This window comes from Elgaria multicarinata, chromosome 5 (genome assembly GCF_023053635.1).
Source record: "Elgaria multicarinata webbii isolate HBS135686 ecotype San Diego chromosome 5, rElgMul1.1.pri, whole genome shotgun sequence".
Taxonomy (NCBI): Eukaryota; Metazoa; Chordata; class Lepidosauria; order Squamata; family Anguidae; genus Elgaria; species Elgaria multicarinata.
Window position 1 is genome coordinate 40,104,857 of NC_086175.1, and position 23,053 is coordinate 40,127,909.

The following is a 23,053-nucleotide window of genomic DNA, read 5'->3' on the forward strand; positions in this document are numbered from 1 at the left end:
AGTTTTCACACTGCATTAACTAACGTGTTGTCTGAACTGAGCCAATATGAATCCTTAAACTCCGAGTAGTGAAATTCTTCTAATTGTTGGTGCACTTTGAGTTCTTTGGCTGTAATTTACATGAGTTTAATACACAACGGGGGATGTTTGTGCAATGGGATTTCAAACAGCATTTCAAGATAGATCTCTCGTACTTTTCACCAACCTACACCTATTTGAAGCAACCAAATTCTATCTTGTGTACCAGTTTCAGCCTCATGGATGGCTAAGAATGCAACAACTATATTTTCAAATGTATAACAAAAACATTCTTCTTAATTACCCTTGTATTCTCTTTAGTGGAAATTATCAACGTGGTTTCTGTGACTCTAGCATGTGTACTACAGAAAGAAGTAGGAACACGTAATATAATGGAGCCAAGCAACATTTTTACAGATCCAGACTACAAAGTCTTATTTCTTTGTAAATTTAATCCGTTTGAGTACTGCAGACAATCATTTCAAAAGTAGGTCTTACAAATGAACTTGTCTGAGGACACATCTCACAAAAAGAGTTTCCTGAAATTCAATTTTTAAAGAGTTTGCATCCTCCTGATTTTTGCCTTGAATATTATCTTCTATCCCCCTTCATATGATTTCAATTAAACACACATACAAGATGAATATTTACTGTTATTTGTGAAACAGTCTTGTAATATAAGGATACAAAGACATCAGTACAAATTATATTTTTGACACTGCCAACTTCAGTAACATTTATGAGCTGACACTTAACAAAGGGCATTCAACAGAAGGTATATTTTTAAAAACATTGCATTTATTGAAGGCTTCTGCACAGAGTCATTGGGTCTACCCCCTGTGGACAGAAGTGGTCCTTCTATCAGAAGGTTTCTGATCCAGCAAAGCATTTTTGCAGGTGGAACCAGGGAAGAGGCAATCTTTGCCATTTCTCCCTCCCCCTGGAGTCATTAAACCTCTCTCTCACCAACCTGCAATGAAAATCTGCTCCAGAGGGTTTGGGGACCACTGCTGGAGGTGGTGCAAGAGGAGGAGTGAAATCACCAAAGATCGCTTCCATCACCACCACCCAGCATGGGCCAGACCTTCCCTGCCAGCAGGAGGAAATGATGGATCCAAGCCATTACATTTTGTGTTGTAGACCTCTCTTAACTAATGGGAACTCCAACAGGTTTGGGGGAAACGCACAGCCACTTCCATCCTGTGAAGAAGGCTGCCCCAATGGCAACCTGTGTTCATGCACCGCACATCTCCATCTTGGTCACAGTGGATTCAGCAGACAGTAGAAAGTGGAGGGAATGGATTTTGCTTGCTGACAACAAGCTTCTGATGCTGATGTGATATATAGCCTTTAATGTGACCCTGACATAGAAAAAAAAATCCTCATAAACATTAGTATCGTAAATTTGGAACTATTTATACACATTTATAAGATGTACATATATATTTAGCCCTGTGCAGTGCTTCCAGTGTGCATGAGATTTCAAAGTAATATTGCCATGTGTATAGAAAGCAAGGGTTTCTATGTGGTCTTAGTTCTAATGACGGATGGTCTGATTTGCGGGGTGCGTAGCTGGAGAATGAGGGTTCCTTGGAGGAAAAAAGGTGGGATATAGCAGTGGTGCTGGGGATGGTTCCCGCCTAAAACGTTATTTTTAGCTATTTGAGGTTCCGGTTCAGGTCTCCATGCGGATGCAGAGCCCATATGTGTGATGCATAGAGACCACGAAGAAGAACTAAAAAGGTTTCATTTTCCACAAGCAAAGGAAGTGGGTAATGTGAGATGTCTCCAAAGCAGCCTTCCCCCAACTTGGCACCCCTCAGGTGTGCTACGATTCCCGGTTTGCTGGGCAATGTTGGGAATTGTAGTCCAATACATCTAGAGGAGGCCAGGTTGGGGAAGGCTTCTGTAAAAGGTAACACAAACCTTTTATACCACCATTCAAGACGAAAACAAAACCACAGCTAACAAAATGTCCATGCATTATAACTAAGTAAGAGTGAGAAGAGGGCAAGGAAATTACTTTTACTTGTATTATAGGGCCCACTTTACACATTACAATGAGTGGCGTGATTGTCATTGACTTCATCATCAGTATGGTATCATGTATGTCTTCCACTCACATGATTAGGACTGACAATGTTGTTATGGTGGTGATATAAACTGGGAAAATGCACACTTCTTGTATAACAATTTTTTTTTCTTTAAGAGACCAGTCCAGTTTACTTATCTGCATAATCTAGACCCAAGCAACAGACAGATTTATTCCCAGTCTTTGAGCATTAAAGGGATTTGAATTCTGACTTCCCGATGTTCTAGTCCAACACCATGAACTGCACTGCATTTGCATGATATTTTAACATTGATTTACACGCCATTTGCACTCATTATAGACATACGTCTTTACTAGTTCATTGACTTATAAAGACAGGGTGCCATAAGTTATTGAACATACAAATAAAATAAAATCTAGAGTCCGTGAATTTATATTGGGGTAAGCCTCTTATAATAACCAACAAAGTATTTTTGCAGAGTGATTTTATTCAGGGCATAGCAATGAATCCCTCTACTTACCATGTATATGAGGTTAGCTAGAATGCACTGGACTTCATCAATATCAACATCATTGACTTTCAAGAATTTCAGGGCAACCAGAAAGGCATCTAGAGACAGCTGGTGAGTTTTCAGTAACAAGTACCTGAAAGAAGAAAAAGCACATCTTAGTGACTCCAGCACATCATAGTTCAAATACAAACTGGGTTGCGCCATCTTTATTCTCTGTCAATTAATATTGCTGTGAATGGGAAACCACAAAATATTTAATTAGTTTCCAGGCAAAGTACAAAGTGTTGGTCATTACCTTTAAAGCCCTAAATGGTTTGGGTCCAGGTTACCTACGGGATCGCCTTCTCCCATACAGTCTGCCCCACACACTCAGATCCTCTGGGGAGAACTTACTTCAGTCAGTGAAAACTAGACTGACACCAGTTTCCCAGAGGACCTTTTCTTCTGTCGCCCCCAGATTGTGGAATGGCCTGCCGGATGAGATTCGTAAAATTAACTCTCTATGTCATTTTAAGGCAGCTTTGAAGACTAGCCTTTTCCGGCAGGCCTACCCAGAGGTTTTTTTAAAATGTGTTGATTCCTGTACTAATGTTGTTCCCCGCCTCGATCCAAAGGGAGAGGTGGGTAAGAAATAATAATAATAATAATAATAATAATAATAATAATAATAATAATAATAATTTATCTGGGGAAACCATACGTGGACTCCATTACAAGAGCAATCTAATCAGCTGAATTTTCTTTCCTCAGCTCAGGCTCGGAATCGGATGTGACCCATTCAATATACCGGCCACTGGTGGGCAATGTGTGGCCTGTGGGTAGAACGCAGCCCTAACCCTAGCATTTATTTATTACAATATTTATATACTGCTCCCCATTGAAAATTTTGGAGCAGTGTACAAGATAAAATAAAATAAAACCTTCTCAAAATCTTTAAAGAATATGAATATATATATGGGAAAAAGAAAGGCGTCCATAGTGGATTACAATTAATTAATTGAAAGGGAGCTTGCAAAACGGGGGTTGTGATCCGCAGGCAGTTGGGCCCCCCCAAAAAATACCCCTTGGAGTTCCCACAATTTCCTACCCGTTATATAGGTGAACAATTACGAGGGAAATGAATTTCAATTAGCCCCTAAAATCTGGGGCTCAACTACCAGCATTCATCCTTTGTTCATTCCATAGATGGAACAGAAACACAAGTCGTTATGTGCTATCTCCAGTATTCAAGGCAGTAAGCCTGTGTGCACCAGTTGCTGGGGAACATGGGTGGGAGGATGCTGTTGCACCATGTCCTGCTTGTTCGTCCCTGGCCGATGGCTGGTTGGCCACTGTGTGAACAGAGTGCTGGACTAGATGGAGCCTCGGTCTGATCCAGCATGGTGCTTCTTATGTTCTTATGTAAGCCAACTATCCCAGAAAAAACTCAGTCAAAATCTTTAACCTTTTTTTAAAAAAGCAGTATAAATAGACAGAAAACAAAATACACATCTCAGGGTGATTCACTGGAGTTCTTGCCCCTGACCTGACTTAGGCAGGCTTTGTTCACCCTCAATTAATGGCCTGTGGCAGCACAGCACACAGATCTTCCTGCCAGCATCTGGCACCCTGTCTGAGTCTTTCTTTGCCAGCAGGATGGAAGAAAAAGTCAAGAGTCAGTCTGTCTGTCTGTCTGCCATCAGACAGTCTTCCCTTTTCGGGTCAAGGTCCTCCTGCCATCCCCCCCCAGGTCTTTAGGCCAATCTCAGCAGGTATATCTCAATCTAGTAACAGCTTTGAAAAAAGTCATGGCTATTACATTTTATGTTATTGCTTCCAGTTATCTCTAGCACATGCGGGCTCAGGTTTGAATCTTGTCATGAGGACAGGAAAATACACATTTCTGATCAGCAATATATTCTAGTTAGGAACATAACAGTCTGTTACTTAAGGGTAGAAGGAACTGATGGCTCTCTATGAAAAAACGTAAGCTTAATTAATCAGCCACAGGAAATCTGTATTTTCACAGTGCCTGCCACTTTTCTAACAAAGGTGATAACTTAATTCTAGCCAAGGATACATGTAACTCCTCAAATCATTAATGACGTCATAACCCTAACTACATATTTATCACAGACTGCCTTTTCAGACAATATGAATGATATGATTCTTACACTTTCTTGAAGAGATTCCTGTAGGTGATGATTTTCAACTTCTCAAGGATAAGGAAGATACCACAGCGAATGAAAAACGTCTCATGTTTTGCCAGAGCATCATTCAATAAAAGCAGGTTCCCTTCACTAGAGGAATTACAAATTAACAATTGCTTTAAAAAGGTTTGTTTTTTTTATTTATTTGTTACATTTATATACTGCCCCACAGCCGAAGCTCTCTGGGCAGTTTACAACAGTTAAAAATGGTAAACTGGGAAAAGAAACGCTATGTCCTTCTACCATGTATGATACCCAGGATGACACCCAGTTCTTTGGTACAGGAAGGTTTATAATAAATAATGACAACAACAACCCATAGCCTGCAACCTAAAACGATGCAATCCATCACGATTCTTGTGTAGTTGGCAGCTTGCTGCTAACATGCCTGCAATAACTGCATCTATGTTCAGCCCCAAGATTCTGCTTTGGTGCTTTGCTTGATCTTCCCGGTCCCACCCTCTCAACCCCTGGACCAATTGTGCAAGGAGCAAAACTGCCCCATCAGCTCATTCGTCTTTGTGCAACGCCCAAGCGGCTGACTCTGTCTTGAGAGCCACATTAGTGCTGAACATTCAGCAATTAATTGTTTGACTTTGTAAAATAAATATTATTTAATACCTTACTAAACTAATGGGATTGCAAGTACACTGCTCAATAAATGAGACTTACCTCACAGCCTTTGTGACTTCTGCAAACTGCATGAGGTCATATTTTTTTAAAAGCTGGATCATCGGCATATGGCCCTGAAATCAAAGCACCGTTTGAAATTTAATGATGACATTAAATAGATAAGCAGCCAAATCCTCATATGAAAATATTACAGCAACCAGATGGTGAACTGCTCTGAGTATTCCCATTATACTAGCCTACAACGTAACGATTTTCTAGTACTACAAGTGGCATCTACAGTCTCAATTACATTTTGCCCAAATTCAACTCCAGAAAAAGGAAGGAAAGGAACCTCCCGTGCAAGCACTGAGTCATTACTGACTCTTGGAGGGACGCCAGCTTTCGCTGACATTTCCTTGGCAGGCCTTATAGCGGGGTGGTTTGCCGTTGCCTTCCCCAGCCGTTATTACCTTTCCCCCAGCTAACTGGGTACTCATTTTACCAACTTCGGGAGGATGGAAGGCTGAGTTGACCCGAGCCGGCTGCCTGAAACCAGCTTCCACTGGGATCGAACTCAGGCCGTGGGGAGAGTTTCAGCTGCAGAAACTGCTGCTTTCCAGATGAGGCTTTTAGTGTGCAATTGCCCAGCCTCATTCATGGAATTTTACCGGGGTCCAGAGATCATTGTCTTCATTTTCTATCCCTCCCATGTTTTACCACTGCTTCTTCCATCTTTTTCCCCCCTTACCACGGAAAATATGTCGAGGAGAAGACAGAATACCCGCACAATGCCTTGTGAATGGTCGTGCTAAGAACCCTCTGCCTGGAAGTAACCGAAGGGTGTACGTGAGCATGTGTTGCTCCAAATAGGAGGCAGCAGAGCTCTGTCACCCGGTTCCCTGCTGTTGTTTAGCTCCCTAAAGCACAGAATCCTGCTTCATGGGGAGACCCTGCCTCTGGGCATGTCTAGACAGGGCGATATCCCAGGGGGAGCCCCGGGATCATCCCTGTGTGTCCACATGATGCACAAGGGATCCCGGGGGCAGGGAGGGATGATCCCTCCCGTGCCCTGGGATATCGCTCTACAGTTTAATTCCGTTTTTTTCCCGTGGTCTCGGGCTCGTCCCGAGACATGTGGGCACCTATCCTGTTTTTGTCCTGTCTCCTCGTGAGTAACCGCACGGTCCCAGGTGACCCTCAGGAGCTCTGTGCCCATCGGGGGTGGGGGGAGCAGGAGGTGTTTTTTTTTAAAAAAAATTAAACTTACTTTTTGCGTAGGAGCGCTCCTGCGTTCATTTTTGATTAAAAAATAAATGGCAGGCACAACTTCCTCTTCCTCCCAGGACGGCACGAACATGTGTAGATGAGGGGGATGATCTCGTGATCATAAAATCGCGAGATCATACCCCTCCACCCCCATCGTCTAGACATGCCCTCTGTCTCCTGACTGGTTCTCAACACAGTTCCAACTCAGCAGTTTTGCAAGTTTCATCACTGACTCAGGCCTTCACCACTTGTGATTCACCAAGGCAAACACAGTACACCAGCCATGTAAGGCAGCACAGCAGGTCATACGCTTCCTTTTTTTGCTGCCTACCTGGAAGCCACAAAAACATAAGGGTTATATCAAGTACGTGGCAGGAGAGAGTGAATGGGCTGGTAGGGTACATTGAGCTTGGGTGGGTGTCACAAATTGTACAGGCCTGCCATAGCCTATACATGTGTTGGTCACCTGTTTGAACATCTTGGTAAATACAGGCCCTATTCTCCACACTACGAAGTGCCAGGTCAGAAATCCTGATGCATTCAGACACTACTCACCAGTAACATTTTCACTGGCAGCAAATAAATCAAAATCATCCTTTTGTTTTTCTGGCTGGAGCGGTGACAGTGCTCAAAGGCAAAAGACAGATACTCTTCAGCTGCAAACACAGAAAGAAAATGACCGCTATGGATGGTAGCAGATGCCATCAGCAAAATAAAGACTTACATGGCTTGGGACTGATGGAATGCCTCTCCTGACCTGAACATATCCAGACACTACAATTAATATTTGGGGTACCCTTCCAAGTGCCAACTCCAAGGGATGCGGAGAAGGGAGAGGGCCTTCTCAGTGGTGACCCCCAACTTTGGAATGGAATGAGCTCTCCGTTGAGGCCTGCCTGATGCAGACACTCATCTTTTCGGCATCAAGTAAAGACCACCCTCTACTCCCAGGCATCTAATGGCATCTGTGTCTGCTGTTTTAGAACAGGTCTAATAGGGGGGTAAACAATGTTTATTTGAACTGTTTTTAGCTGTTTACATTGTTTTAATTTTTCCATGTTCATTTTTTTAGACTATTTTTATTATGATGCAGTTTATGAATTGTTGAAAACCGCCTAGAGCACTTCAGATATTGGGCGGTACAGAAATGAAATAAATAATAATAAGGCGTGACAACAGCAAAACCGTTTTTAATATAATCATGTCAAAGCAACCTTTTCAAAGGCTAAGAACATAAGAAGAGCCCTGCTGGATCAAACCAAGGGTCCATCTGGTCCAGAACTCTGTTCACACAGTGGCCAACCAGCTGTCGACCAGGAACTCACAAGCAGGACACAAATGCAACAGCTTCTTCCTGCCCACATTCCCCAGCAACTGGCGTACATAGGCTTGCTGCCTCTGATATTGGAGTTAACACATAGCCATCAGGACTAATAGCCATTTGATAGCCTTCTCCTCCAGGAATTTACCCAACCCCCTTTTAAAGTCATCCAAATCAGCGGCTTTCTGTCCCATATTTAACAGTTTCCCGCATATTTGTGGGGAAATAAAATCAGCTGATCTCAACCTCCACCACTCATCCACACATACCAAGGAGAATATTAATGATGATGTTGGAGAGTGGTTTGTACAACTAGTCAAGTTTAATTGCATTGTTCTCAACAGTCGTACTAAGTTCTGTAATCCCAACATTCCTGAATGGCAACAGATGTCTAAATCCCAACATTTGTCAGGTACTTAACAATATGTGAACGTGGTCAATTCTGGCATGCTTCAAAAACAGTCAGTGAGCGACATGGGGTGGGATGTCATCCCACTCCTTTTTGGATGGACCTAAAACCATCCCAGTTCTTTTCAATCCGCATCATTGGCTCTAGGCTAATTTGAAATGCAACCATCCACTTTTTTTAATGCCCTTTAGTTCGGTGCAAACAGGGGTGCTAGAAGGCTGCACTTTGCTTTGCAACATGTCAGCTGCCCAGTTAAAACTTTTTTAAAAAAAACTTCAGAAAGTACCTTGCTTAAAATCGCTATCAAACATGGCCTTCCGTCCAACGTAATATCTGTATGTAACCCTCTGTGCCATGCTATATTCATCTTTAAGATTCGAGCTGTCAATTGCTCTAATCAGTGGTTTGCACAGATGAAGCTTGTTGATCTGGAAATAACAGTGGTGTTAGTAGATGAAAATGTACATGCAACAGCAGCCTTGATTAGGGAGTATAAAATCAAGAAGACAAGCATTTTAATTCATACCTTAAAATAAATTTTAAACAGCTGATTCACCAGGAACAACATGCCCCACTTTTTGGAATCATCAATGCCGGCTCGACTATAACAAAAACAGTAAAAATGCATCAGAATGAAATTGCTAAGGGGAAAAAAAAATCTTTTAACCCCCTTCCGTAAGCCTTTGATTCATATTTTCAAACAAGATTTTCCATATCAAATCAAGGCCTGCATGCTAAGGTCATACCAACTCATAATGCAATCTTATGCAGGTCTACTCAGATGTTAAATCTCACTGAGTTCAATGGGTCTCATTCCCATGTTACCCAGGGGACCTTCTCTTCTGCCACTCCCAGACTGTGAAATGGCCTTCTGGAAGAGATTCATCAACTTAATAGTCTTTTTGAATTCAAGAAGGCTATAAAGACTGATCTCTTCCGGCAGGCCTACCCAGTTGAATTTTAAGATATTTGACTCTTATTTTACTATTGTATTAGTTTTATATGTTTTAATCAGCTTTATGTATTTTATAATATTTGTATCTAATGTTGTTCCCTGCCTCGAACCAGAGAGAAAGGCAGGTAATTAATTAATTAATTAATTAATAGATGATGATGAAGTAGTAGTAAGTAGGTAAAGGATTGCAGCTTTAATTGAATAATTATGCATGGGCAAAGTTAACACTATAAAATAAATGTGTTAATTATTTGTAAATCTATTGTTTTACATATCTGCCTTAACTTACAGGGTCTGTTTCAGTCAGCAGGTTTTGGGAAGCCACAATTGGAGAGAAAATACAGTTTCATATATTATTTTACCACCCTGTCCTGAAGGAGAATAGTTAATAATCTTCCTGCAAAAACATCTCTCCAGTTCTTCAGAAGGTATGAGCTATCTCACAATCTCTTTCTCTTGTGAGTGTGTGTGTGCGTGTATATATATATGCGTGTGTGTGTGTGTGCATATTGAGTGTTATGCCATCATACTTCTCAAACTGGAAAAGTAATCTATACTTCTAAATGGTTTAATCTGAGATCCAGAAGGGAGCATTCACTTACGTGTCACTGGCACAGACTCGGAAACAGCTCATCAGAAGTTCTGCTGCTTTTTCCAACATGTCACCAATTTTCCCTTTCCCTTTCTTTGCTTGCTGTTGGTCAGCCTATTGTGACATAAGGCAACCAAGAGACACGCTCATACACAAGCCCTTTCTCTTCTTCTTCCAACCAGTAAGTAGTTTGGCTTGCAAACATAGTATATAAAGCATGGGACAAAACAGGCTAGTGTCATAGCTAAAAATTTGGACCAGAGCTAGAGGCACTTTCAGCTCCTTGTACTCATGAAAAAAAAAAAGTTTGTTTAAGCCACAATGATTGCTCTGTAGGCAAAGTTCACTTTGCCAGGAAAAATATTTGCTTTGTAGACACAATGCACGTCTTGCTTCCCCCACTAATAAGACTCCTAAAAGGTCTGAAACGTTGATTATCTTATCACAGCTAGCCAGTATGAAACTAACCATCTTATCCATGGCAGGATCGACACTACCGCTTTAAAACGGTTTATAACAGTAGTGACAACTGTTGAGGCTCAGGACACACTCCCTATACAGTTTTTAAAACGTTTTCAAAGTGTTATATCCTGCTTGGTGTAGAGCTGCCTCATGTTTTTTAAAACCCTTGATTTTTTTTTTTAATTACTAATCAGAGGTGCTCACTATGTTCACTCACAAGTACAATCACTACTTTACTGACATAAAGCCACTTCCACCCTGGTAAAAAGTAAAGGAGTTATGAATCATAAACCACGAAGAAAACACTTGGTCTTTATCAAATTCCATAATTTAGAGAACACACTCCCCAAAATTTCAATGAGGAATACATCCAGTTAGATGACTGAACATTCCTTGCATGAATGGTTGATAATCTGTTCGTGCTGATTTTGGAGGTTTTGACAGATGACTCATTTATCATTCCAAATAAGATTGTGGTGATGTTCTTGAGTCAGCCCCCACTGAACACCTTAGGACACAACGTAACCTTGTGTGTGTGTGTGTGTGTGCACACATGTAGATAGAGTGTTCCCAAGATGAGGCACATCTCAGGAAGAGCACAGAGGACCCCCAAGGTTTCCCCAGTCCCATTCAGGCATTCCTGCACCTCCAGGGTGCCTAGGAACTTCACCCCTAAAGCTACTACTTACACTATTAGCAAAAATTCGAAGATCAAGTGCTACTGCATACATAATAGGCAAAGCCCTGGGAAAAAAACACATGTGACATACGGTTAATTGTCCAAACCACCTATTCCAAGTCTAAGAATAGTTATAATTTTAAGTACAGCAGCAAATGGACACACATCATTACTAGAAATCAACAGATGACTTCTTGTGATTTGGAAGCGTTTACATTAGGGCTGCTCAAAATGCACTGGGTCCTGGAAAAAGCACAGTGAATGTAGCAGCTCAAGTTTAACAAACATCCATGTGCCCAAGTGAAGCTTTATGGGCACTTTTTCGCATGGGGCACATTTAACATTTCTGCTGGGATGCCAAAGGGCTACTTAGGAAGTCTTGACAGGCGGATCATACTTGGAAGGTGTTTTGTTAATATTCACAATACAAATTAAGAAAAAATGGAATGTGCCAGGCCTTGCATTAGAGTGGCAAATGAATCAAGCTTGGGTTTGGTCCCCTTTGCTGCAATTTTCTATACTTGAAGAATTACCACTCTTTTGTCAGCTTCTTCTTTAAATCCCTATTCCAAACCTGGAAGGGGTTGACACAAAAATGGGCCTTCCTCAACCTTTACTGGGTCTTCTATTTGGGAATTGTTTGATACCACCTCCCCTCATTCTTGATCAAGCTCCATCTTTTCTCTAAACCTTTTCTCTAGACCTCCAACCCTAGTTGGAGGCTGACTGACATTTGCTTTTATATGATAATTATGAGAAGCCCTTCCCTCAGTCCCACCACCATCACAGGCACGCCTGGTGGGAACGTGGGAGAGGGCCTTCTCGGTGGCTGCTTCAGTGTTCTGGAACTCTCTTCCCAGGGAAGCTAGACTGGCTCCATCCTTGATGTGCTTTCAGAGGCAGCAAAAATTGTCTTCTTCAGGCAGGCCTTTGGCGAATAATCTGGACCTCCGTCTATGCCTGGGACTTTTAAAATCGTCATGGATTTTAAATGTTTTCATATTGAAACATATTCAATATATTTTTCGCTTTAGTATATTTCTATTTATAGGTGTTAACTGTATAATTTTTAATTTTGTAACTCCGCCTTTAGGCCCAGCATTGGGCAAAAGGTGGGATACAAATAACAACAACAACAATAATAATAATTTTGTTGGCTCTAAACACAAGTTAAGGTAAAACATTGAGGGCAGATGTACTGAACTTCTTTCAGCCCAAGGGTCAGATTCCATTTTGATGAAGCTCTCAGAAACCACATCCTGAAAATTCCCGAAATGAGGCTCCACGCAGAACTCTTATGTGTGACCCACAGAGACCATGAAGAAGAAGCTGAGAAACCACCTGGCGGTTGTTGGTCAAGGGAGGGGCCGGGGAGGGTGCCTGGTTACCTGGGGAAGCCTAAAGGGCCATACTTAGCCCCTGGGCCTGAGGTTCTGCACCCCTGATTTAGAGAAACCTCTTAACGTAATGGCACTTTGACATCAAGGGAAGAAATGGCATTTGCCTATAAGCGAAATGTTCATCCCTATTAAGCAATTCATTTATTTCTCTAGCATGTTAACCAGATACTTACCAGTTTTCTTCTTTGTGTGCTTGAAAAGCTCTCAGGAAAGATGTGTACGGTTTAGGGAAATTTGAAATACTGTGATTTATAGTATGATACATAGAATTTAATAGCACAGCCATAAGAACATAAGAAGTGCCATGCTAGAGTGGACCAAGGGTCCATCTAGTCCAGCACTCTGTTCGTACAGTGGTCAACCAGCCATTGGCCAGGGATGAACAAGCAGGACATGGCGCAACAGCACCCTCCCGCCCATGTTCCCCAGCAACTGGCGCGCACAGGCTTATTGCCTCCAATACTGGAGATAGCACACAACCATCAGGGCTAGTAGCCATTGATAGCCTTTGCCTCCAGGAATTTATCCAACCCCTTTTTAAAGCCATCCAGATTGGTGGCCATCACTACATCTTGTGATAGTGAGTTCCATAATTTAACTATGCACTGTGTGAAGAAGTACGTCCTTTTATTTGTCTAGGATCTCCCACCAATCAGTTTCATGGGATGACCCCGGGTTCTAGTATTTTGAGAGAGGGAGAAAAATGTCTCCCTATCCACATTCTCCATACCATGCATAATTTTGTGCACCTCTATCATGTCTCCCCTTAGCCTCCCTTTTTCCAGGCTAAACAATCCCAGCTGATGTAACCTTCCCTCGTAAGGGAGATGCTCCAGCCCCTTAATCTTTTTAGTTGCCCTTTTCTGCACTTACAAAACCAAAGACCAACAATAATGTCAATAGTGACCAGGGAGCCTCACGCACAACATATTGTACTAGTTAAATATAGATGTTATCAGGGCGTGGATGAGAGTAGCCAGGCTCTATCTATCCAGAAGGAGCTGCAGCTACCACACCAACCAAAGCTGGTGAGAGGTGCTTCATGCCACAGATGCAACTCATTACCAAACTGCAACTTGGTCCTTAAGAGGGGATGCGACCCTCTCCACTATGGGTTGATAATCCTGCAGGTACCTTAAAGCCAGCTGCATACTTTGTACAGCCATTTCTCCAGTCTCTCCATGCTCTTATGTTCAACTACAGCACAGGGGTTGCCGATGCCTTAGCCTGTGCTGCAGATTGTGAACTCAGAATTTCATGGCAGACTTTCAATGGAGTTAATGGAAAAGGATATTGTACTATAACTGTCTGGCATTTGTAAGCTTCTACAAAGTCGTGGTTGGCAACAGCGTAAGTACATCTAGCAAGAGAAAAGACAAACATATTAAAAGTCAAGAGATAATATCTAACAGCCAAGCTTTAGCATATCTTCTTTAGCTAGCTCAGCCTTCCACAACCTGGGGCCATCCAGATGGCTTAGACTATTGTTATTATTATTATTTATTTATATAGCGCCATCAATTTTCATGGTGCTGTACAGAACAAAATAAAACAAAATACAAAACACCCTGCCATATGGCTTACATTCTAAAATCACAGTAACTACAACTCCCATCATCCCCAGGCATCATGGCCATAATACAACACAGCTGGAGGTCACCACATTGGAAAAGGCTGATAGATTAACAATGCAATCCTACGCATATTTACTCAGCAATTAATTCTATTGCGTTCAGTGCTGCTTACCTCCTAGTATGCGTGTTTAGGGTTGCAATCTAAATCATTTGCCATCTTGAATGGCAAAATTTACTATTTGTTATGTTCATCTGCCCAAAACAGATATTTGAGCAGTTATAGAATGTCAAAGTCTGATATATTTTAAATATTTTACTTTCTAAGCTTATAGTTTTTAGGTTGCAATCCTATGCAAATAAACCACGGAACAAGACCCACTGAAGACACTGGGATTTATTTTCAAGTAAACATACACAGACAGGATCAGGCTGCATATTATATAGAACACAGGGGCATCAAACCCCTTTTACAGTTTTTCTGGTTTTACAATCACTGCTTGCTAGGTCTACCATTGGCCCCGTTCAGACAACATGCTAAACCATGCTGCTTGGTTTAGCGTGTCGTCTGAACGGGGCCATTGTTTGTTTTTGTCTCATACTTTGTTCATGTATCTTTTAAAATGTACCAAACACACTCACACAGGTTGGCTTAACAGTTTTGTGTTGGGAATACAACTCTCACAAAACTGCTTATAATGTGTTTGCTTTCTGCTCTGCCATTATTTTATTGTGGATTCACAGTCCAGTAGGGTGGGCTCCCCACTCTTGACAAGCACGTATTTATTGATCCTCAGTCATCCTACTCCGCGAGCCCCTGCCAAAGTAAGTGAGGCAGGTGGCCACCAGGAGGAGGGCCTTCTCTGCTGTGGCACCCTAGCTGTGGAATGAGCTCCCTAAGGAGGTTCACTTGGCACCTACATTATATGCTTTTAGACGCCAGGTGAAGACCTTTTTATTCTCCCAGCATTTTAACAGTTTATAAATAAATTTTAACTTGGTGTTTTAAATTTGTAGTTTTGCATTGCTGCTGTTTTTATCTGATTTAGCTTTCATATTGTATGTTATATTATGGTTTTATACTGTTGTTTTATACTTTGAACGGTTTTAATTTTTGTGAACCGCCCAGAGAGCCCCGGCTATTGGGTGGTATAGAAATGTAATAAATAAATAAATAAATAAAAAACACAAGTTTAAAACACAGCAATAAAAGATTAAAAACAATATCCAACAGTTGGAATGGTACAAAGTTGTAGATATCAGCCATTTTGTGCACCATTCTAACAACACAAATCTAAAGAAATGGGCGGTTAATTTATTTCTTGGTAGTATTGATCCAGACATATTACAGATATTTTAGTTCTATGCAGCACTTGCCAAAATAATGATGATCCAAAACTAAATTATGTAAATTCATTCATTTAGTTCATTCAGAACAATTGTTGAAACACCTCTTTCCTCAGATTGCAATGCCATTCATGTATACTTGGAAGTAAGCTTCACTATGTTCATTTGGGCTTACCACCAGATAGATAGGCATATAATTGCAACTTGAATCTATAAAAAATAATAATATCAAACTGTCATCCCAACCATTTTTACCTTAAGTGGGCAGCAAACATTTCATCATAGGGTGGTTCCAGCACTTGTTGACATTTTTCTTCTGGAGATGAAAGCTAATGATAAAATACATACAATTGGAAATGTGATGCATAAAGGAATATAACAAAACAGGGCCAGATTTATGGGTAGGTGACTGACTACTTGGGTACTGGGCTTGCTGGGCACCTATCCTGGGCTGTTGACTTAACTAGCCACTTAACAGCTGAAACAGACAGTTCTTTGCTTATAAAGAACACTTATAAACACTGACCTATGTGTCCAGCATTGTGTTAAAATACCTTTTAAAAATTATCATTCATGAGAAAATTTACAACCCTCAGTGCCCTTTCCATAAATGGTGTGTGCGCGAGAGTAATTGTGATAAGATCCATGAGTGGAAATGTATCTTACATGACAAGTAAATCATACATGCAAATGAAATAAGCGACGAATACAATTTTTTAAAAAATAAGACATTCAAAAGCTGGATGAATGGAAGGTAAGTGCTGAAGCAGTCCTCACATAAGAACATAAAATGATCTATACTGGAACATCTAGTCCAGCATTCTGTCCACAGCTGTTGATAGGAAACCCAAAAGCAGGAGATGTATGCAACAGCACATGTTCTCCAGCAATATATAGGCTTACTGCCTCAATACTGGAGAGAGCATAGAAGCATCTGAACTAGTAGCTTCTCCTCCAGGAATGTATCTAACCCCCTTTTAAAGCCATCCAAATCAGTGGCCATCACTATGTCTTGTGGTAGTGAATTCCATAGTTTGATCATGAACTATCTGAAGAAGTAAGTTCTGTGTATCTGTCCTAAATCTCCCACGAATCAGCTTCATGGGATGACCCCGGGTTCTAGTATTATGGGAGAGGGAGAAAAATGTCTTCATATTCACATTCTCCATTCCAGGGTCACCATTTGGTCTGGCCTGATAACAAATATAGTACAATATCATTCATTTTACACTGGAACTGACTATTACAGAAATTGTCTCTTACCCTGTCAATACAAATATAGGCAAAGATTGAAGCTCCCTTTATGTAAATATGAAATATTTTATCATTAACAGTGCAGTCCTATGCATATGCATTTAGAAGTAAGTCTCGTGTGGCGCACAGCCAAAACTCTCCCCACAGCCTGTTCAATCCCAGCGGAAGCTGGTTCTCAGGCAGCCGGCTCAGGTCGACTCAACCTTTCTTCCTCCCGAGGTCGGTAAAATGAGTACCCAGCTAGCTGGGGGAAAGGTAACTGCAACTGGGGAAGGCAATGGCTACAAAAGTCTGCCAAGAAAACGTCAGCAAAAGCAGGCATCCCTCTAGGAGTCAGCAATGACTCAAGTGCTTGCACGAGAGGTTCCTTTCCTTTCCTCATTGTGTTCAGTAGGGTTTGCTTCCTATTTATTGAGTGTGTTTACAATTGCAGCCTAAATATTGGGTTTTAATATATGGCATATAAATTCAGACTGCTGGATTCAGTCTTCATGTTTTACAAACTACGAGATATAAAACTTCACAAACAGAAACATCAATGGAAAAGGTTGCTAGGGAAGTAAAGTGGAAGAAAGGAAGGAGGGAATGGAGAAGGATTCAAACAAAATAGAAGGGAGAAGACAATTGAGGGCATTCACGAGATAAAAGTAGGTCTCTTTAATGAAAGGGAAATCATAGGGACAAACAGAAGGAAGAACACATAAAGTCATTTCACACACTAATCCAGGGAAAACCACATTTTTCATGCATCTGATGCAATAGATTCTTCCCTACAAAAGCTCACAATTAATGACTTAACCTTCAGCTTGGCCCAGGACTCTGTAGATTTTTCAGGGGTTACACTTCCAGGGCCTATCATGTATCTGTTTAGTGTTTAACAAGGCGAACGTTTATTCTGAAACTTTAAAATCCAGAGAGACAAAACAAGGAAAGCAACCACTTACATACAAGTAAATATGCATAAGGATTGAGATGCACAGTGCTCTAGTGTTGAGGTGGACCTGGATTTCCTGCATCAGCAGAGGGTTGAACTGGCCTTCAGCCATCTCTATGACTCTGTCTGTCCAACAGCACAATCCTATGTATGTTTACTCTTAGGGCAGTATCCAACAGTCTCATTCTGCAAACTCAAATAGCTTGAGGGAAGCTCTGCTGAATCTTTCCATTGCACAAGCGGTTGCCCTTTACGTTTGTGTAATCACTTGTTCAAGCAGTTGAGTAACCAGTTGCATAAGTGGAATGTGCAACCGGTTGCACAAGAGTTATGCGCAACTGGTTGCACAACGGGGTGCACAACGCATTATGCAAATATAATTTTATTTAAATTCTTCTCTTGCATATAGTTCAAAACGTCATTTGTGCTAACAGAATGACAGAGTTAGATTCTCAAAGGTAATCTCCATTCAGTTCAATTGGACTTACTTTCATGCATATATAGGACTGCAACCCAACTTTCTTACCTGAAGTCTAGGATTTGCAACATGAGGATGTTTAAATGACACTAATTCTGCACAAAATAATCCATCCCTGCTGTCAATAGATTCTAATACCTGTGACAGAAAAAATGCACAAATATTATGGAACAAATGACTAAAGAAGCAATACCTCATGCTCCTTTTTTGTTTTGACTATCGCTCCCTTGATGGAAGGGGTGGAGAACACATCCCAGCAGCGAGGGAATGTGGTATTCTTCCTTGACCAGTGAAAGATTTCAGTACGGGTAAGTATTTGAAGTAATTTTGCACCCAGTCAATTAGTTTCTTTCAAATGAAAGACAGAGCATAATAACTTAAAACGTAATAATTCTAAAAATATTTAGTGTTTTATTTTCAGTGCTCAAAGATCAATACCTCCTATCCCAGCATACCATGTAAAGTAAACCAGTATAACCCCTATATTGCAGACTGGGTTGAGGGGTGGTGTCTGATTTAAGATTACCTGGCTGAGCTGAAATTTAAACTGAGGGCTTCCAGTTCATAAGTCATTTGCTTAAGACTTAAATAAGCCTTAAGCACTATGCTGTACCAGCACTTTTTTTTAAAAAAAAAGTATGATGAATAATTAATTTGAGAGCGAGAGAGAAATCAAACACTCAGAAGAAGTGTGATTCCCTGGATTAAATGATTCCTATTGGTAGTTTAGGAACTACTCACATTTTCAAAAAAAAAAAAGATTTTTTTTTTTAAGTTTATGTTTAGGAGTTGTTGGTATAATGGGCATAGTTGATTTAATATGCTGTAGCTTCAAAGATAACGAGTCAATAAAACAGTGCTATTTTAAACAGGAAATTTCAAAGAATTATTGAAGATTAAATGTTGCTGGTATTTTGGGGTGTATTCAAAAGAACATTTTCAATTTTCGAAGATCGGTTGCACAGAACTTTACAAGGGCACCGTAATGAATCAACTATGTGACAAATTATTAAAATTACATCTATCACTTACCTGCTGCAAATATTGGTTTATACTGATGTGCGCCATTAAAAAGATTCTGCTCAAAAGCAAGTGAATGCTTTATACTGAAAAACAACCAAAAATAACACTTAGTCACAACACAATAATTATTCACAATAATTAGGCTGCTTTTGCAAGACAGTTCAGAAACTGCTGTTAGTCCAGAACACTGCAACTAGATTAGTAAATGGATCAGAAAGAAATTGTTAACTTGCCTATATTGAAACAATTCTGCTGGCTCCCACTAAGTTTCTATGCTAAATTCAAAGTGATGGTCTTAACATTTCAAGCTCTACATGGCTTAGGACCAATATTTATTGGATCGCCTTTTCCCATATCAATCTACTCATCCGTTGTGATTGCAGTCTCAGGGCCTTCTCAAGGTGCTCCTACTTCCTAAAGTGACTGGTGTCTGGAGAGGCTTTTCAGTAGTGTCATCCTGCCTTTAGACTGTCCCCAGGGAGGCCTGCCGGAAACCCCCATTACTATCATTTAAGTACCAGGCAAATGCAGTTCTGCTTTCCTAGGCTTGCAAGAACTGGCAATGTTACCATTTTTAACTTAGAAAAGTTTGATTTTACTATCTATTTGAGCTGACTCTTGCTTTATTAGTTTGTTTGCATCACCATCATATATTTCTCACTACATGTTAGCTGCCCTGCAATGTTGAAGGTGCAGCATATAAATTATAAAAAAAATCCCAAACCAATATGTTATTCTGGATACTATCACCTTCAAAGGCCTTCGCTAGACCCAAGGTTTATCCCGGGATTGTCCCGGGGTCATTGCTGTTCATGTAAATGACACACAGGATATCCCGGGAGCAGGCAGGGACGACCCCAGGATGATCCCGGGATAAACCTTAGGTCTAGCTAAGGCCAAAGTGATGAGGGCATGCTGATGACATACAACTATCTTTCTCTTCACAGCTAGGTGAGACAGATACTGTTGGTAGGTGTTTCCTCAATTCAGGTGAGTTGGATTCAACCTATTTTGGAGGAGGTTGCATTTCCATTCATAGTTTGGGCATGCTCTTGGATCCATCAGTATAATTACAGGCTCAAGTGACTTGTGTGGCAAAGGGCCTTTTACCTGCTTAGGCTAGAATCCCAGCTGCAACCCTATCTGGATATTGATAATTTGGCTGCAGTGATCCATGGTCTGGAATGTCCTGCTGGGTCTACTGTAACGTGTTGAACATGGGGCTATCTTTGAAGATGGTCCAGAAAGCACAGGTGGTGTAAAATATGGCTGCAAGAGTTTTAACTGGACTAGGTGGCTTGAACATATTTTAGCAGTCTTGCCTTGGGTGCACTGAAGCCCAGTTCATTTCTAAACCAAATTCAAAATGTTGGTTAGTTTAACCTATAAAGCTCTTCACAGACTGGAACCTTGGCATCTGATGGAAAGCCTTTTTCCATATGTACCTACCAGTACCTTAAGGTCATCTAAACATGCTTCCTCATTCTGAAGTTCAGGAGAATACTAGAGAAAGGGGTTTCTCAGTGGTGGTCTCCTGCTTATAGAACGCTCTCTGCAGGGAAATTTTCCTAGCACTAACATTATTTTCTTTTCTTCATGAGGTTAATACTTTTATCTTTTTCCTGGCCTTCTAATTGCTATTTTAATCCTTATTACAAGCTTACACATTTTATTTCTTTGCAGTTTTGAGCTCCTTTTTTTATTTTACTGTTTTCTATTGGGGGTTGACTTTGTATTTTTTAATCAGGCTGGCTTTGCTTTGATTTTTTTTTTTACCATGTCTGCTTTATACTGTTATGTTTTAGTTCTTTTTATTTTTTAATATCATTGTTCTATTTTAAAATAATTGTATGACAACTGTTTTATAGGAAATAATGAAATGAAAACAAATAATGTGGCATGCCTTCTTCCTACACTCACAGAGGTTGTTGTATACCCACTTTGAACACATGTAGAACACTTTTGCAATAACTTTTGAGTGCTTGAGAAGATCTACTTTGAGCAGCATAAAGTTGTGTGCAGAATTGTGCAAATGTTACTGGTCTATGCCACCAGCTACAAATCAGTGTGAAAAACAACTAGCGGCAATTGTGAAAAAAATGTGCTCCAGGTCTTGCTTAAATAGGGCCTGGAAAACCTTATTAAGAGAAGCAAAACAAGTACAAATTAGTGATATGTCCCCCCACCTCTCAAAATACAAGGAAGGAGATAAATGCCTGAACATAGAAACACTGAGAACACCCTAGAGCAGGGGGTGTCCAGAAGGTATATATCCACATGTTTTGAACTTCAACACCCAGTAGCCCCTGCCAGCATGGCCAATGGTCAAGCATGCTGGGAGCTGAAGTCCACTCCTGCTTTAGACTTGCTAGATACTACTGCCCAACAGGCAAAAATCTCTATATAAGTAGTATTTAATACACTGGGTTTTTTATGATGGTATTAGAAACAAGCCTCTGTAGTTTAAGTCAGACATGACTAAGGCTACAACCCTATATTTACTAGGGAGTAAACCTCATTAAGCACAGTGGGACATACATCCAAGCAAACATGCATAGGATTGCACTGTCATAGAGCAAACTCCTTTGCCACTTCTCTTTCTTGACAGATGTCAGAGTTTGATCAGAGAAGTTGCATGGCCATTTAACTATGGAAATTCGTTTCTAGTAGGTTCTGGTTCAGAGTTGGATCAAAAGCTATGTTTGCACCAAATCAGTGGGACGATTAGACACCAATCAGGCACAGACTCACAACTATCCTACATCTGGTAGTGATTAATTGCAAACAAAACAAAACACAGAGATACCCGGAAAAGGAGAGTACAAGGCCTGTCTAGACATTACACTAAGCTTTCAGGTAGGTATGGCCACAAAATCTGGGCGAGGAGGGAGGCACTCTGCACCTAAAAGCACCTTTCTTTTTAAAGAGGTTTCTGGCTGCTTAAAGACTGTTTATTGCGGTAGAAACTTTGAAAGGAAAACGGGATCTCGAGTTTCAGGGTCGGGAGACGGTCACGACCTGCAGGGCATCAAAGGCCGGCCATGCTACGTGCCGAGCATGCGCACAACGACCCCACCGGTTCCGCCCCACCCCTTTCATCCCCGTTGGGTCTGCCTACCGTTAACCCGATTCCGCAAGCACGTCACTCCTAGGCCCGCTTCGGTCCATAAGAAGGTTCAAAAGCAAACGATGAAAAAAAGGAAAGAGAAGGAGCTTCCTTGCTGCTGACGGAAAGCCCGCTCCTTCGCGGATTGGCCGCTGCCGCCTCGAAGCCCCGCCTACCCTTCTCGCCACGTGATCTACCCTCCATTCGACCTGCGAAGCGGCTCCTCGCGAGCTCAGCGAGGTGGGCGTGGTTTCTGATTGCCATTTGCGGTAGATCGAACTAGGGGGCGTGGCGATCGGTGGAGTGTCAAAGCCAATTAGCCGCAATGTCCGGCTTAGGATGGAAAGGGTTCTATTTGAGTTTTTGTCCTGTTAGTGTACTAATGGATGTTTCCTGTATGGGTAATAGGATATAAATGACAGGATAGATAGTGCTAAATTTAATCTGTTCTTGCAGTTCTGGTCTAGATCACAGACATTTAAAATTACATTTGATTTTACATGTAAAAATGACGAATAATAAATTGGATCCAGACTTAGACATATTTAATATAGAACCTTTGAAGGCAATTGAGATTAAGTTAGTCATGAGTAATTTAAGTCCCATAGATTTCCATAGATCTACTCTGAATCTGGATTCAACCAATCATCTAGGCATAATTTCGTGCAGTGGAACTGCAGTAGCTAAATTATAATCCCCCAAAAAAGTTTTAGAGCAAAAAATAAAATAAAAAAATAAAAAGCCTTGATTAGTCTGGAGAGTCTCTTACGAAAATCCTTTTGGTTACAATCCATACCTATCATTTTATGTGGTCTTTGTTTTTTGCAAAGTCTATTGACCAAAAGCAATATGATTCTATGCATGTTTACTGA

The 23,053-nt window shown here is 40.9% G+C and overlaps 1 protein-coding gene across 2 annotated transcripts; it reads right to left on the reverse strand.

The window, feature by feature from the left end:
- Nucleotides 1-452: 452 nt before the first annotated feature.
- On the reverse strand, nt 453-22,381 carry PCID2 (PCI domain containing 2). Of its 2 annotated transcripts, none has more exons than XM_063126176.1 (15): nt 22,358-22,381; nt 19,085-19,158; nt 18,101-18,190; nt 15,642-15,715; nt 13,761-13,828; nt 12,642-12,681; nt 11,079-11,133; nt 9,938-10,041; nt 8,907-8,982; nt 8,667-8,808; nt 7,206-7,306; nt 5,445-5,518; nt 4,737-4,862; nt 2,593-2,716; nt 453-1,379 (listed from the first exon to the last, which is right to left on the reverse strand). In XM_063126176.1, exons 2-15 carry the CDS (start codon nt 19,118-19,120, stop codon nt 1,290-1,292), a joined length of 1,200 nt encoding a protein of 399 aa, XP_062982246.1. In that variant the 5' UTR covers nt 19,121-19,158; nt 22,358-22,381; the 3' UTR covers nt 453-1,289. The 2 variants fall into 2 exon arrangements, with proteins under 2 accessions (XP_062982246.1, XP_062982245.1); XM_063126175.1 differs by lacking the exon at nt 22,358-22,381 and adding an exon at nt 22,194-22,329.
- Between the last annotated feature and the right edge of the window lie 672 nt (nt 22,382-23,053).

Excerpts from the sequence above, each read along its gene's own strand:
- PCID2 (XM_063126176.1), bottom strand. The coding sequence starts at position 19,120 with ATGGCGCACATCAGTATAAACCAATATTTGCAGCAG. Across the intron at positions 15,716-18,100 it reads TTGCAAATCCTAGACTTCAG|CTTTCATCTCCAGAAGAAAA; the intron begins GTAAGAAAGTTG and ends TTTTATCATTAG. Across the intron at positions 5,519-7,205 it reads TGCCAGTGAAAATGTTACTG|GGCCATATGCCGATGATCCA; the intron begins GTGAGTAGTGTC and ends CTTTGATTTCAG.